This window comes from Chlorocebus sabaeus, chromosome 12, assembly GCF_047675955.1.
Source record: "Chlorocebus sabaeus isolate Y175 chromosome 12, mChlSab1.0.hap1, whole genome shotgun sequence".
Taxonomy (NCBI): Eukaryota; Metazoa; Chordata; class Mammalia; order Primates; family Cercopithecidae; genus Chlorocebus; species Chlorocebus sabaeus.
In genome coordinates, this window is record NC_132915.1 from 27,503,725 (window position 1) to 27,521,256 (window position 17,532).

Genomic DNA, 17,532 nt, shown 5'->3' on the forward strand with positions numbered 1-17,532 from the left:
AGAACATGCGGTGTTTGGTTTTCTGTTCTTGTGATAGTTTGCTAAGAATGATGGTTTCCAGCTGCATCCATGTCCCTACAAAGGACACAAACTCATCCTTTTTTATGGCTGCATAGTATTCCATGGTGTATATGTGCCACATTTTCTTAATCCAGTCTGTCACTGATGGACATTTGGGTTGATTCCAAGTCTTTGCTATTGTGAATAGTGCTGCAATAAACATACGTGTGCATGTGTCCTTATAGCAGCATAATTTATAATCCTTTGGGTATATACCCAGTAATGGGATGGCTGGGTCGTATGGTACATCTAGTTCTAGATCCTTGAGGAATCGCCATACTGTTTTCCATAATGGTTGAACTAGTTTACAATCCCACCAACAGTGTAAAAGTGTTCCTATTTCTCCACATCCTCTCCAGCACCTGTTGTTTCCTGACTTTTTAATGATCGCCATTCTAACTGGTGTGAGATGGTATCTCATTGTGGTTTTGATTTGCATTTCTCTGATGGCCAGTGATGATGAGCATTTTTTCATGTGTCTGTTGGCTGTATGAATGTCTTCTTTTGAGAAATGTCTGTTCATATCCTTTGCCCACTTTTGGATGGGGTTGTTTGTTTTTTTCTTGTAAATTTGTTTGAGTTCTTTGTAGGTTCTGGATATTAGCCCTTTATCAGATGAGTAGATTGCAAAAATTTTCTCCCATTCTGTAGGTTGCCTGCTCACTCTGATGGTAGTTTCTTTTGCTGTGCAGAAGCTCTTTAGTTTGATGAGATCCCATTTGTCAATTCTGGCTTTTGTTGCCGTTGCTTTTGGTGTTTTAGACATGAAGTCTTTTGGGCCCATATTCTTATGCAGCAATAACCAGCTTGGGGTGAGAAGCCTGGCCCTCACCCCCGTGTTCTCCAGCCTCCCTGAGAGAGCAGGGCCTACCCAGTGGATGCCCGGCATCCAGCCCCGTGCTGCAGGCTTTCCCCATCCTAGTCTGGAATTCAGGTTTTCATGGCAAATCTATCCATTTTTAAGAGATACTTCCTGTGTGGTTTGCTAGGGCAGCTGTCACAAAATACTGCAAAATGGGAGGTTTCAGCAACACACATGTATTGCCTCACAGTTCTGGAGTCCAGAAGTCAAGGATCAAGGTGTCAGCAGGGGTTGTTCCTTCTCAGGGCCGTGAGGGAAGGATTGGTCCTGGGCCTCTCTCCAAGCTTCTGGTGGCGTGCTGGCAATCTTTGGCATTCCTTGGCTTGAAGGTCTCTGCCTTTATCTTTACGTGGCATTCTCCCCGTGTACATCTCTCTCTGTGCCCAAAGTTCCCCTTTTAATAAGGACAGCGGTCATATTGGATTGGAGGCCCACCCTACTCCAGCAAGACCTCGTCTTAACTAATGACATCTGCACCCATCTGTGTCCAAGCAAGGTCACATTCTAAGTCCTGGGGGGTTAGGACTTCAACATATGAATTTTGAGTGTGCACAATTCAACGCCTAACACTCCCTACCATATTTTTTTAAACTTCGTATGTGCCAAATAAACATATCTACAGGCTGGAAACCACTGTAGGCTCCACTTTGCCACCTCTGGGGAGGAATTTTAAAGGAAGAATCAGAATGTCAGACTGAATAGAATCAAAGAACCTCTGATATGGAGGCAAGGTCACTCCTCCATATCCCAAGCTTGAAAACCCTCTAAAGCACTCCTGGTGGCCAGCCAGCCTTGACGAGAACATTCTAGTGGTGGAGAATGCCTATGACCAGTTAGTGTCTGTAATCTGCTTCTGTTCTGTAAGAACTCACGTGAGTATCAAAGGCAGAGATGAAATCTTCATTGCCCTTTGTAACATGACTTACCAGTGAAACAGAATCTTTTTGTGAGATATGAGCAGGGAGAGTTGAGTGGAGGAGAGCTATAATTCTTTGTATTATAATGTACATACATTATAATACTTTGTTTCCTGGATACCTAATTGCAGGGGCCACAGAGATCCTCTTTAAGAGAACTTGCTGAAGAAACCATCATTGACTGGGTCTCCAGCCACCTCACCTTTGGACCTGCAGGAGAGTGTACCAAGACACCACTCTGGGCTGCTCCCAGCTCCCTGCTCCAGAGTGACCAAGCACAGCAGAGGGGCAGGCCATTGTGTCTGCCATGGAGCCCTTCAGCAGCTCCCGTTGGCCCAGGTTCTCCTCTTCCTCAGGGGTCAGGTTTGCATCCTGAGCTGAAAGTTTTCCCTACCCAGGGCATCTTTATGACTTTTGTGGGCCCCAGGCCCTTTTGCTGTGGTGGGCCCATTCCTCCATTTAAAAAAAAAAAAAAAAAAAAAAAAAACCCTTAACATTTTGGTTTATTACTGCATTGGCATAAAGAGGTATATGATGTAGGCTAGAAATTATTATATTCATTTTACCCTTCCAATTTTAAAATAAAATTATTGTCATGGACCCCAAAAATGCCATGGCTCCTAGGCACTATGGCTGCTGTGCCCAATAAGGACATTGGGCCTGTCTCCAGCTAGTCTGGCTCCCTCCTCCTCAGAGCCTTCACAGCCATCTCTCCCAGGAAATCTCTTTTCCACCTAGTCCCAGCTTAGTGTCTGCTTCCACAGCCAGCCTTGTTGTAAATTCACCTTCCTTGCAGATGACAGACATCTGAGAGTTGTCTTTAAAGGATAGTAACTCACCTGCTCTGTGGACAATATTTTGTGCATTTGTAGTCAAAGTGCCTAACAACTTGTGCTCAGGATGCTAGTCCAAGTGAACCACAGTCACATTTCTGATCCAAAAAGCATTCAGCAAACATAACACGATCTGCCCAAAGTGAGTCAGAGAGGCTGCTGGGAACAAGACCAAGACTGCTGACTCCAAGTCTCATTCGGAACCACCAGACTAGACCACATGCCCTTGCCCCCTTTTTCTTTCCATCATTCATTTTTTGCCAAAGCTGGGTTCTATTTACTGACAATTTGAGCAACGTTAAGCTTCTCATTAGGGAACAAAAGGTAACTCATCATGAGTTTATTATCTCAGTTGAACTGGTAGGGGTGATTCAGAAATTGTCATTCAGGTGTCTGCCCCAGGAGAAGAGGCTGGAGGAATGGCAGCCAAACCAGGCGGAGTGTGTCATCAGACACAATCTCTTCTGAGGAAGAGGAGTCAATGGGTAGGTGGCTGCAAGTGCCATAGTATTCTCCTTTCTAAAAACAATGAAGGTAGCCTGGAGTTCTTGGGAAATTCTGTTCAGTGCCTGATATTAGGAGAATTTTCCTGCCTAGTTCACCTAGTTCAATGAGCGCAACACTTCTATCTGGCATAGGGTTCTAGAGCTTCCAGAACCTCTGGAAAAGGCCTTTTTTTTTTTTTGGTCAGATCTTTAAGATTCGAGTAGGATGAAACTAGGTATAGATGGACTTGAAGTAGACAGAATCCTTTAATCTGCCAAATCACTGGAGACCCTGCAGGCCACAGAGATTCTTAAAGTATTAAAACTTGAACTGAAAATGAAAGAGGTTATATGGGAGGAATGGGTTCCCCCATAAGATTAAGAATTGAGAAGCTTATTGCCACTCCTCTACAGTATGTGCTGCTTTGCCATACACAGAGTGAAAATCAATCTATTATTACCTAATTCTGGATTATACACAAAGAGCCCGAGGTTTCTAGGCAAAAAACATTTCAAATTCAGCTGAAAGAAAGATCACAATTCTCAGTCATGCCGCCAGTGCTCAGGCCTCTTCTGGGATGGAGCCTGCGGTGCTGGTGTATGCACACTTGCTCCTGAAGAGGCTGTCCGTTCCTTTCTTGCAGCAGCCTTCTGTATTAGCTGAACTTTTCATGTGGAACCAGTGGCCCCTGGTAGTCAGCCATTTCCCCTTGCATTAGGGAAAGAACTTTAAAGGTGGTTTCTGAATGTTTATTTTCAAGCAGTCTGGCTCACCAGCATTCCCCCAAGACTGCCCTTGGCTTGGCCGTGGTGCCAGAGGCATTCTCTGACTCAGCTGTGATGTGGTCCTGTTGGCCACATTTGCACTCCAATTGTGTTGTCTGCTCCAGTGTTGCTGGTTGTCTGGACAAGCTGTCTACCCAGTAGGGCAGACAACCTGGTCTGAAGAGATGTATGCCAGAGGGAAATACCCCTGGTCTGTTGCCATGGTGAGCAGATGGCACCCAAAGAGAATGAGTTACGATGCATGTTTTTCCACCCCATGAGTGTGACAGTATCTTCATGAGCCTTTAGTTGTAAGGGTTTTGGTGGCCCTTACCATGATAAAGTCAGATTCTAGTCTTGTTATACAGCTTTCAAGGATGATGTAAACATGAATGAATATTACGTGAGACTTCTTGTATCTGTGCTAAGACCTCAAAGCCCCAAACAACAAGTGATGACAACGTCTATTTTCTAAAGAGAGGTGCTAGACCGTCAATATGCTAAGTGGCAACCCCTGGCACCTACCCCGGCTCTACCAGTGTTAGCCTGTCTCTCCCTTCTAGCCTGTGCATATGAGAAGGCTCGAGATGAATCAGAGAGATTGGAGATGGGGTTTCTATAAAGAGCGTTGTCACAGAACCGCCCTGCTATGTGTTTCCTTTTGACCCCTCCAGGGAAGGCAAGGGGATTGCTTCCCCTTTCTTACCTTGATCTAAAGGAGGGGCCTTAAGGGAACCACTCATGGAAGAGGTAGAGGAAGGAAACTGCCATCTAACCTCATCCCCTCCCCTATGTGCAGAAATTTCTGAGCTCTGCAATTGCTCTGAACCTTGAGATGAAGGGGGTCAGAGTTCTTAAGAAAGCTTGATCAGTGATACTGGAGTGTGTGTGATGCGGAAATGGAGCCTGGCACTGGTGCATACCTCTAAAGGCAAGAAGCTGACCCTAGGGACCTGTGGGGGAAGAGTGGAGAAAAAGGAGTTTGCTGCCAGTGAACTGCACTTCCAGAGTTTGAGGGGGCAATTTAGAAGGCAGCTGGGCTACAGTACCTTAAAAGAACTCTTCTCAAGAGAACTGCCTGCCAGTGCAGTAGTTCCATTAGAAGGGAGCTGGTGGGGCATACCATGACTTATAGGAGCTAAGAAGGATTCATAGATGGTCAGCCAGAGAGTTGCTCATCTCTGACTGGCAACACTAAAGTGGGATCCCCCATTGGCCATGACAGGAATGCCAGAATTTGGCCATGTGCTGTATGAAGGGCATCACCTCTAGATTAAATAGCAACAGTCAAGTGAAACTTTTGTCCCTGGCCTTTGCCTTTCTGTTCCGTCCCCACCCCGCCTATTGCCTCCCAGCCCTGAAGCAGCCAGAAGCCAGTAAGAGGGAGAAGAGGTAGGGAAGAAAAAGGTGAAGTATGAAGAGACAAAGTACAAACCTTTCTCTCTACAGCTGTTGTGTGGCCCAGTCTGTGGGAAGATCTAAACTAGATGAGACATCACAGTTGTGACTTGACTGAACCTAATCCTTGAAAGTGAAGATGTTTCTTAATACCTGAAAGTAACTGGAAAGCCACAGCAAGTCATCCAAGGGTAGAGAAAGGAAATTCAGCAGACCTTGCCCAAAGAAAATGGTAAGAAAATTAAGAAAGCTGCTTCCCTACCGTGTGCTTACACCATGCACCAAATGGATCAATGCAGAGAGTAAATAAATAGGTCCTGTTAAGATGACCCTTGCTCATTCCAAACTGAAATGAGTAAAGAGTGTCATGATCATGGAGAGATGATCCATCCATCTCGTGACGTTTGATGGAATAAAATAACTCTAACCTTATTTTAGATTTTGAAACCTTGTCCAGCTTCTTCCAGAGCAACACAACAAGCAAGCTTGGTTTTTTAAATCTCAGCAAAGAGATGCATTTCCCTCATTATTTTTCCGGCCATCATCTATTTTTCTTTTCTTTTTCTTTTTTTTTTTTTTGCTAAGGTAGGTAGAAAACAGTAATGATCTGAGCTGTCAGTAGTACCTCCTGAAAGATTTTGTTTCACTTCATGAAATATGAGTAAAGAAACAAACCCATATGTGATGAGTCAGAATTAAGAAAACACAGTATAAAAATCACATCCCCTCCAGTATTCCAAAGATGTCCCACCACAATTCTTACTGCATTATTTTAGTCATTTCTATCATTAGACAATAATTTGGGGGCACAATGCTCATTTAAAAACCTTGACTCAATGTTTGGGGCAGATTGTTTGGAACATACAAGGAAATGAAGGAAAACTCATACCCACACTGTAGTTTTCAGAAATTACATTCACTGTTTGCTTTTCTACAACCCAAAGACTAGCACTCTCCTGGGAAGACTTCCCTCAACCCTCTCTGCAGTTCTGAAATTCTGAAGTAGACAATGAGCTCCGCTTCTACATGCTGTTTCTCCAGTTTTTACCTGAAAGCAAAGGCAAAAGCTGCATCCAGTATATGAATGAACACAAGATGAACTCACATAGAGCAAAATCTGCTGTTGCAGGCAGACATCTGAACCATTTAATCTTAACTTTGCCACCCAAATTGACAGAGCTCCAGGGAAATCAGTATACCCAGTAGAAAGCAAATATAAGAGAGGCAACCTCTTTCCTTTTTAGAGCATTGAAGGGTTTGTTTTGCTTTGTTTTAAAGAATGATACTGACCAAATCTTTGAGTCATACGGGCAGAGCTTTTCAAATAAAGTATTTTAGAATCTTTTGAACTCATCATTTTTAGCCCCATCCTCTATAGGGAAAAGACTTACAGAGCACTCCAGGCTTACAGAGGAGTGTGTGTGAGAGACAGAGAGTGTGTGTGTGTGTGTGTGTGTGTGTGTGTGTGTGTGTGTGTGTTTGTGTGTGTGTTGAGTGGGGATGTTGGCTAATGAATGGCCAAAATATTAGTCCAAAGGTTGAAGGGGACTTGGAGTGAAATAACAGGAAAGATTGGAATGCAGGCAATCAGGCTTCCTGCTAATCATAAGTAGGAATGTAGCCTGCGACCCAGGGGGTTCCTCTGCCATCATCACATACCTTGTGCTTCTCAAATGCTGTCCAATCATAAAATAAACCATCCACTCTCATGCCTCTACACTCTTGCACATGCTGCATTTGTCTCCCCCTTATCCATTTCTTCAAATTCCAGTTCTGCTATTCCTTCCTCAAGAGAGCCTTGTCTGTACCCCAAAACCAAGGTAGTCTTTTGTCTGTGGTTTCATATCATTTATTTCATACCTCTATTAGTCATGCATTACTGTGCATGCTTGCAAGTTTATGTAGCATTTTGGTTTCAGATAATTTGAGAAATGCCATAATGTACATGAGCACAGAACTGTATTAAAGGTGATGAGAAATCCTGAAATAAAGAAATCTGTTTAGCTTTCTTTAATGCAGGGTTTTCCCAGTTTATTTGACCACATATCACCCTTGTGCTCCATATAAGGATTAGGGAAGGACATTTTGGGAAAAGTTGGTTCCTATAAACTCTTTGAGGTTAATGACTTTCTTTTTTTTTTTTTAAGCATCTTTTTTTTTTTTTTTTTTTTTTTAAACTACACTTTGAGTTCTGGGATACATGTGTCAAATGTGCAGGTTTGTTACATAGGTATACATGTGCCATGGTGGTTTGCTGTACCCATCAACCCGTCATCTACATTAGGTATTTCTCCTAATGCTATCTCCACCCTGCCAACAGGCCCCAGTGTGTGATGTTCCCCACCCTGTGTCCATGTGTTCTCATTGTTCAGCTTCCACTTATGAGGGAGAACATGCGGCGTTTGGTTTTCTGTTCCTGTGTTAGTTTGCTGAGAATGATGGTTTCCAGCTTCATCCATGTCCCTGCAAAGGACATGAACTCATCCTTTTTTATAACTGCATAGTATTCTGTGGTGTGTATGTGCCACATTTTGTTTATCCAGAATGTTTTTTTTTACATCACCAGGGTATGCAAGAATGTAAATATAAATACATGTAAAAAGTGCTTATTATGTGTTTGTTGAATGAGTGAAGGAATGAATAAGTGATCAATGAAGAAGCGTAATTCTGGTGTTGAGGCTCTGACTGGATAATCCCATAGATTGCTGGAAGGTAGGTAGAAGATCTTCTTAGACTTCCTCCCTTCAACCCTCAGGTCAGCTTCTTTTTCAGCCCACAGTATTGACATATGGGTACCAAGCAATGCTAGTGGGAAAAGCTGCCTGCCTTGGGGAAGTATTCTAGAATAGCCAAGGAAGAAGAGGAAGAATGGGAAAATGGAGAGAAGGAGATGGGAGGGGAAAAGGGAATAGGAGAGGAGAGAGGCAAGTGCTTATATCAAGGGTGGCAGCACCCTACCAGCAAGTCTTAGTGCTTCTCAAGGATGACCACACCACTATGCTTACGTCTTGACCCTTCTGGTCAAGATATTAGAAAATCCAGGGCCTCTTTTTCTCAACCCTTTGTTCCTTTAGTTCTCCTTTTCTTCTAGTGCCAAATGCTGTGTGCTTATAAGTATCCAGGAGGGACTCAAGCCATTTTGAAATAGATCTCACTGAACGGTGAATTTGGAGATTTTGGTAAATAGCATTAGGCAATGAGAGAAAAGTAAAATATTGGAACTCAAAGCCATCTTTGAATCATTGAATTCAAATTGCTCATTTGCAGATGCATCAATGGAGACCCTAAGAAGTTGAGGGCTTAGTCAAGGTAATAAAGTACTCTGATAACTGGGCCTGGAGCACAAGTACTTGGACTCCTAGCCTGGGGCTCTTTCTCTATCCCTGGGGACACAAATATAGTCAGAATATTCTATGACTGCAGATGGGCGTGAGGAAGGACTAGGAGAATTACACTCTTCAAAGGATGAATTGCACTCAGGTAACATAGTCAAATGGATGATTTGACACTAGTTCATTGGTCTGTTGCCTCTTCCAAGAAATATATGTTCTCCCCAGCCAGCTGCCTCTTGCCATCATTGAGGATGAAAAATGAAACACCGAATAATCACTGAATCATCATATTGGTTACCCACACGGTTTGACTTTGGAACTAATTTTTAAATGATTTGGGAAAAGTTCTCTAACACTTCCCCATTGTTAAATTTGCATCTCTGTGCAACTGTGATAATGACAGGAGAAATAATTGCTATTTTGATGCATCAGCCTTTCAAGATCCTTTCTGTTCCCTGTATTAGATTCTTAAGATACGACAGAAAAACAATCTCAAAACTAGCCTATTGTCACACATGAAGAAAGAGTCATCTGGCTTTTCTTTCTTCAAACCCCAAGAGATTGTTAGTTGCTTTACTCATTTACATAAAGCTCTCAAGAGTTGGTGACATTTTATTATTTTGAGTTAACCCAACTGTCTTTTAAAATACTCATGCAGATTCATGGATTACTTTGCCATGACTGGTTATCATTCACTGTACACAGAGCACTTATTTATAGTGTGGTTCCTACAAAGGGCCCCAAATGAGGATAGGCCACTTATTTATAAGGTAAAAATATGGGCTATCCATAGAAAAACTTCAATCTCTTGTCACTGTCAAAAGTGCTAAACAGCACTTTGGGAGGCCGAGGCGGGCAGATCACCTAAGGTCAGGAGTTTGAGACAAGCCTGGCCAACATGGGGAAACCCTGTCCTTACTAAAAATACAAAAATTAACTGGACAAAGTGGTAGGTGTCTATAATCCCAGCTACTTGGGAGGCTGAGGCAGGGAGAACTGCTTGAACCCGGGAGGTAGAGGTCGCAGTGAGCTGAGATCACACCACTGCACTCCAGCCTGGGCAACAGAGCAAGACTCCATCTCAAAAAAAAAAAAAAAAAAAAAAAGAAAAAGGCTGAACCTAGATTTTAAAGGTAGGAAGTACATAAACATGCTTTTTTTGTCTTATCTCAATTTCTTATGTAACTGACCCCAGATGCATCTGAAGAAACAGTTTCTGGGGGATTCTTCTGTACTCTTGCTCCACCTTTTTACTGTCCATCTACTGAAATAATCCCTGTCATGTTAATCCATCTAAAAACACTGCTGTGATGGTGTCTATCCCCTGCCCAAACACCTATGTGGCCTCCCATTGTCAATGAAATAAAGTTAAAATCTCTTACCTGGCATTCCAGGCATTTTCAAATTTGCCCCTGCACTGCTTTCTCAGCCACATCTCTTCCCCCATCCACCCCTCGTAGCTACCACCACTGTATCATTGCTCTTAGCTTTTTCTCATGTTTGTCAAAATCATACCAATCCCCGAAATATGGTTTACTTCTTTTATCACGTCTTCTAGGACATCCAAGCAGTGAGAGGCCTCTTTTGTCTCTGAATTCCCAATACCTTTCTTTTTTGGTGGGGGAAGGAGACCACTCTTATTGCACTTGACACATACTGCCCTTTGTTAACATCCAGTTGTGATAAAAATCTCTTTTCCTTTCTTGAAAGAATCTTCCTTGAAGCTGGGAAGGGGCCATAGAGGATCTGTCATTTTAATTGTCATTTTCCCCATTATATCTAATGCTGGGTCAAATTAATGAAAATGCTAGATTTAAAGTTGCACTTGTTTTAAACAGGCAAGCTCCATGAGACTCCAATCTTTTTATTTGTGGTTACCTATAAGTAACTTATTCTAAGAAGCCTGAACATGTTGTAAAAGAAAAGAAACTTGTTGCCGGGCGCGGTGGCTCAAGCCTGTAATCCCAGCACTTTGGGAGGCCGAGACGGGCGGATCACGAGGTCAGGAGATCGAGACCATCCTGGCTAACACAGTGAAACCCCGTCTCTACTAAAAACACAAAAAACTAGCCGGGCGAGGTGGCGGGCGCCTGTAGTCCCAGCTACTCGGGAGGCTGAGGCAGGAGAATGGCATAAACCCGGGAGGCGGAGCTTGCAGTGAGCTGAGATCCGGCCACTGCACTCCAGCCCGGGCGACAGAGCAAGACTCCGTCTCAAAAAAAAAAAAAAAAAAAAAAAAAAGAAAAGAAACTTGTCAAATGAAGGTTGCAAAATAGAAGTTGGCCAAAAGGACCTGACCTACAAATGTGTTTTATTAGCCCACACTGTGATTTTAGAAAACATTCACCAACTTTTAAACATTTGGGAAATTTCACACACACAAAAATCCCCTGCCTTCCTGATGATCTTGAAACATCAAAAGATCTAGCAACCTGGGCTTGCATTCTCACACAGCAGCAACTCATTAGAGCTGAGAAGCCTTTGCACAGGGTCTCTGCTATCTAGTTTGCCACAGTCCTCACCCAGCCCACATGTCATTTGCTTATACTGTCTGCCTGGCTGTTACAGGGGACTGAACCTGAGATTCGGGATATAAAGGAGAAGATAGAATAGGAGCAAAGAGAACAATAAGGTTAGGATGAAGATGGTCTAGAGTCAAGATAAGCTGAAGGATGAGCACTTTTGAAAAAAAAAATTGGAGACATGGTTAAAAATATTCAGATGAAGAGAAGCAATAGTGAATGAAGAAAAATGGAAAGAACCATAAAAGGTCATCATGTCTTCAGGCATGGGGACACACTGTCACCCTCAGCAAATTATTGGGATGAGTATATTACCTCAATATCTCTGTGTAAAGGATCAAAAGAGAAAAAGTTAACTGTTTGCAGCAGAATAAAAATTCCTGTCTTGTTCTTGTTGAAAAGCCAGCCGCCAGAAGCTTCTTACTCCTTGGAGACCTTGGAGTCGAGGATGAAATGTCTTGCAACTGTGGAGAGACCTAGGCTTTTCCAAAGCCTACCAGGGTCCAGGTGAGAGCAGTGGTAACCCACAAGTAAGTAAGCCGTTGCCCTTGTCTCTCTTCTGTGGAGGACTTCTTCTCAAAGCTGACTTCTTGCTGATAACACAACCTCACCTCGCATTTTCCTTGCAGAGAAGCAGCCTTCTTCGCCACTAGGGGGGCCTGTTGCACACCACATTCAGAGCTAATCAGCAGTATTGGCTCACCTCACTGTCACTTGGGAAGTTCCTAGGACCCATTCCCATCCTTTGATCTATTTTCAGTGAAAAGTAACCTAGGATTATTCCAGCCTTGTCTTTAGAAATGAGAAATATTAAACAACAAATACACAAGAAAGTAAAGCATAATATGGAAATGTGAAAATAGAAGACTAGGACACAGGTGAAGGAAAATCTTTATGGGGTGGCCTTCCCCGTAGCTACAGAGCTCACAGGTGCAGTTTGTCTCTACCTCCCTGTAGATCCTTCCCTACTCTTCTGCCACACCTCCTGGTTCCTACTTAGTTCCTACTCACCCTCCTCCCTCCTCTCTTCCCTATTGACAGAAGCCACAGCTAAGTCAGTGCAGGAAGTGGGAGGAGACAGCAGAAAAATTTATCCTGGGAAAAGGACTCCATTTGACCGCAGCTCACCCAGTTCACTCTTGAAGGTGTGATCTTGTGGGAGAATGGAATGGACATTCCGAATACTTCCTCCTCCAACAAACCAGTTCACGTTGGGATTCCAGCGGTTCACAAAGCCACAGAGATGATTTTCTTCAAAGTCACATTCTGGGGAAGGGAAACAATAACACTGCATGGACACACAGTCACAGAGTTTGCTCTTAGATATTCAGAAGTTTCTCTCTTCCTTTGCCCACTGTGACCTTTCTACCAGGACCCCCGCACAATATTGGTCAAGAAGAGAGACAGATCCTGTAATAAATCAAGATTCTAATTCATCATTGGCCCTTTGGATTATGGCCCTTCCACTTATTAGCCATGTCGCTTGGAGAATGACTTATCACTTTTTGTAGCCTCTGTGTCTCCATATGTTAAATGGGGACAATGTTCCTACTTCACAGAGCTATTGTAAGTGTGGAGAGCTCCCAGCGCAGTGCCAGGCATGTGGTCAGTGCTTGGTACAAGTCAGCTGTTTTTATCAGTCACCTCTGTCTCAAAGCACTGTTCAGGGTTATGCTCTTAGCTCTAGAAAATTTTTTCCACAACCCTTTCTTGAATCTGGTAGCCCAGTCCTCCTTTCCTTTCTCTTCTCATGATGAACAAGTTGCCCAGAGCTGAGGGGCATGTGTCCGAGATGCTAAAATTCCGTTTTTCTTATAAATGAGAATCCAGGCAAAATAGGTGGGACAGATCTATCCTAGGTTCTGGGTTCCTTTTGCAGCTACTGAGTGGAGAAGAGAGAGAGGATAATCAGACCCTCCTCTTCTCTCCTTAGTGTCGTTGGCATGTTTGCGTGGATATATTGATCTTCATCAACAACTTTTCCTTAAAAGGGAGCAAGAAACTCACAGGCTAATGCCTCCACTGACCCTTATAATCATGCAATTAAACTAGGAAGTATAATTGTGCTGGCCATTGGCCCCCTGCAGATCAATTTTGCTCTTCTCCACCTGATAGGTCCTGCAGAGGTTGACCTATCTGAACTGTATCAATGGGCTCCCCTGCCTTCCATCTCCCTGTTGGATTCGACCAATGGAAGGTGGAAGGAGAGTGAAATCAGGGGTTTAATTGCACAGCAGTCTCCCAGCCAGGTCGCCATGGGTTGGCAAATCTTGTCAAGCAGTCCTCACCAAATAGCTATTGTTTACAGGTACTGGAAACTCCTCCTCCCTTGTCCTTTCAGGCCAAAAGAAGACAACAGCTCATGAATTATCACTGTTACTAGTCCTGGGTCACAGAGCTGTCCCTTGCTGGCTTCCTTTACGACTCACAGTTTGTGACCTCTTCAGTGAGCTTCCCTCAAATTACTCAGGTTGAGTGTATCCTGTTTCCTCCTTCCTGCCAGGATCCTGACTGGTATAGTCAGCAATGTGTTTTTACATTAGCAAGCACTGAAAATTTCTAAGATTTTCATTTTCAATGTTTCCACCACAGTGTCTGCTAACCAATGCCCTAACATTCAGTGCCAAAGGCTGCCTAAGAGTAAAATAGAAAGCAAAATATTCCTCAATGTGCCAGGCTTCATTCTGAGCACTTTACATAAATTAACTTATTCAATCCTCAAAGCAGCCCCATGACATAGGCACTGTTACTAACCTCATTTTACAGATGAGGAATGGAAAGAGACAGAGAAAGTACCCAGAAAGAAAGAAGTGAGAGCATGATCATAGAGTTTAACGAGTTAAAAGTGTTGGCATCCTTTTGTTTCAAACAAATCAGAAGTCACCACATCATTTGAAGAAAGGCAACATGTCTTGGATGCCCAGCACTGTATATACCAATCATCTTCATAGCCACGATCTCATTCCTCCTCGCAAGAATCCTAGGAGGGAAGCATTTTATTCCCATTTTACAGATGACAAAGCAGAGGCTGAGGCTCAGTAAGCTGACTGGGCCAGCAGGTGGCGCTCCACCAGGGGTGTCTAACTTGTCTGTCGTTTGCAACCTTTTACAGATGCCAGGTGGGAGCCCAGAGGGAGGCTCAAGGAAGGGAGCCTGAGCCTCACTGTATCTTCAGAAAATGGTATATTTTCTTTCACTTGCCCTAGAGACATCATTGAGATCAAAACAGAGAAGTGAAACTTCAGGGGATTAGCAAAGGCTTTTTTGTTGTTGTTGTTGTTCAGAACCTTCTTTGACTGTCCTTTCTCTTCCCCGCCACATTCATTTAGCCTTCAAGAGCTGTCAGTGCTGAAAAATCTCTCAATTCTACTGCCTTTTTCCGATTCCACTGCTAATTCAGTATTGCCCTCATTAAGCCCCCTCTGTAAGGTCACAGCTGCTTCCTAGGGGTTTTCCCACCTGCTGTGTATCTTCCTTGTACCCAACTCATCTTCCACATGACAGCTGGAGTCATCTGAAAGTGCAGCTGCACACTTCTCCCCTGCTGGCTGACCCATATGATTCAGCAGGTCCAAGCTCCACATCCTGCATCCACACTTTTCCATCACAAACTCCCTTAGCAGTCTTGGTCTTCACTTCAAACACCTTACTCAGCCTCTTCCCTTTGCCTGAACCTGCTCTGTTCTTTCTCCCCACAGAAGTCTGGCCACAGAGAACCCTTGCCTTCCTACCCTGCACCTCCACTTAACTAAATTCTTCTCCTTCTTGAAACTCCAGCTCCAATGCATTGTCCCTATTCAGTCCTCTCCAATTTCTTCTCCTCCTCCCTGCGCCCCCACTGCACAACTTGTCCTTCCTCAGCAGTAGTTATCATATACAGAACTAGCTTCAGTGTAGACAAATATAAACTGAACCACCATAGGACAGGGTTTACCCTTTCTTTATGCCCTCTTGGAAGCTGGCACATAAGAGACAGCCAACCAACTCTTCTCAAGTGAATTCTAAGTGACAACTGTGATTATTAAGAGGAGGGCAGTGGTATGCCGAGAGAGAAATGAGGGAAAGAAGATAATACAATGTCTGCTTTTCTGGCACTTGCTACAAAAAGCTGAGTTTCCCGCAATTTGTAATTATTTTAATCAGAACATGTCAAGGTTAAGGTGGCAGCTCTCAAGTTACAGTTGCTGCATCCATGTTTCTTTCATTAATCCAGACAGTACAGGCAAATTCTAATGAGCCTTCCCACACTAAAGACAAAACAACATACAGTATTCAAATGAACCTAGCAAAGAATTTAAACCAGTATGCATTATGCAGTGCATTCTATAAAATACTCGGTCTTTAGGATTGATTCAGTTCCCTCTGGCAACAGTAGCTTTTAGAAAAAGATTCACAGTTTGATTTAATGAAAATGAAGCCCACTTACCAATACAGTAGCCGGTTGTCATCTTGATTTCAAACAGTGCAATGCTGGCTGTGTTTCCCTGTCCTAGTACACCTTCTATTAAAATCTGTACAACATATGGGGAAGAAGGGGAGTTAGACTTCAAAACATCATGTTTCCTTGGTTCAGTATTTCAGCTGTTAGTCTGGAGCTGTTCAGCCATTCAAGGCAAAACAGGATTGTTAGTCTCAGCTAATTGCTATTGGATACCAATTTCACTATGGACTTTACTAAAAGAATGTGTGTGTATGTATATGTGTGCATGCGCATGTGCACATAAACTCATACATCAAAACTTCGAGGTGAGTAAGGCATCTGATAGAAGCTCAGAGTCAGCTGTCTTCTCTTCTATTGTTATCCCAACCACCACCATCTTCAGTACTTGTGGTAGCACTTGTGGTCCTGTTTCTGAAAGTAATCACTTTTTCTCCTGTGGTTTTAGCCCTATATTCTGCAACTATGCTGGCAGATTTAGGAGGTGATAACTGCTGGGAGGATGTTGTAAAAGAGGGAACTCAGAGACCCCATGCTCCATCCTCAACCACCAGCTGACAGGGAAGGACTCCAGGCAGAAAGAGGGTATTGGAGAATAAAATATTTCAAGCTTTTCAAAGAAGCAGCAGGATGGGATAGGAAACTGAAAGGTGGATTAGGAATGGGGAATGTTTTCATGATGGCTCCATTGTGTCCTTGATGAAATATTTTCAATAAACATCACACTTCATGGCCAGGTGTGTCTGGATCCCATCCTCCTTCCTTATCCAATCCACACCCAGCATCACCTTATATTCTCTACTTTCCTTTTCCAGGACTCCCAAAGGAACACCTTCCCTCTTCGAAAAGGAAATGGAACATATCCTTTAAGTATTTTCTCTCTTTTAAAGTATTTTCATTTTCATTTTATTATAGTTAATGTTTTGTTCAAAATTTGTAGCAAAGAAATGATTAAGATGATAAACACATAGCACACACAGTTTAGAAGGATGAAATAAAATTATAGAAATGAGAATACTCCCTAAAAGCCATAGAAAATCTATTTTCATTGAAGAGGTTGGTTTAAGCCCCATTTAGATTTTTACAGAAGGCTTATTTAAATAGATGGGAAAGAAATCTGGGAAGAAGCTCTTTCAAGGAATAAACAAAATGTTAAGTTCCATTGCTAATATTCTTCTATGGTATGTATCCTATGAAACATCACATCAAAATCCAGGAGATAACTAACCTCCACATCAGAAATTTTCATAAGATTTTAGAATAGTATAAAGCAAAGATAAGAGGCTCTATATCTTTCTCCTAAACTCCACCTACCTTGAATTTCTTGGAACTGTTTTGCAAATCCAAGCTGGCTATGAGCCAGCTGTCTGAAGGTTCCTTAGCTGACCAAAGCAAGCGATCAAAGCTTTCATCTTCAAATCTCATATAGAGGTTCAGCTGGCTGGGATCTGACAGAGACTCTGAAGATGTGGTTATCTGGTAGACCAAGCGGAGGCAGCTCCATTCCTCAGCCTGTAAGTCAGAACTTAGCAGCACAGCTTTCTCCCCCTGCTTGCCAAAGGAGGTATCCACATAAATGTAATGACCTGGAAAGAGAAAGGAACACAGGAAAAGGATCAATTTTTGGTTTGCAACCTGGAAAAATATGCAACTGCAGTCAAGTCTCTGGGAAGATAAACCTGCATATATATTTAGTCAGCCCACTGGAAGCTGCCTGAACACTGGATCACTGGCCTCTTTTGAAAAAATTGAAAGCACTGAGGCCATGTTACCAGATGATGACAACAGGCTGGAGCTGAGTGGTGCTGCCTCTTCAGAGGGTGGCATGTGGTCTCCGCTTTGCCATAATTGCCATCACTCCCTCTTCACTCCTGACACTGAGTGTCTCTGCTTTTTATTCTTTTACACCAGGCCCATTTA

At 43.1% G+C, this 17,532-nt stretch overlaps 1 protein-coding gene across 2 annotated transcripts in view; it reads right to left on the bottom strand.

Moving 5' to 3' along the window:
• The window catches only part of MAMDC2 (MAM domain containing 2), a 182,478-nt gene that overhangs the window by 101,688 nt on the left and 63,258 nt on the right, over positions 1-17,532 (bottom strand). For both annotated transcript variants that reach the window (XR_005240447.2, XM_007969453.3), the window contains exons 3-5: positions 16,927-17,198; positions 15,601-15,685; positions 12,303-12,440 (exon numbers count right to left, since the gene is read on the bottom strand). Coding sequence is in view for 1 of the 2 variants with exons in the window: in XM_007969453.3 (XP_007967644.3) it covers positions 12,303-12,440; positions 15,601-15,685; positions 16,927-17,198 (495 nt within the window). In the remaining variant the exon portion in view is untranslated. The remainder of the gene's footprint in view (positions 1-12,302; positions 12,441-15,600; positions 15,686-16,926; positions 17,199-17,532) is intronic.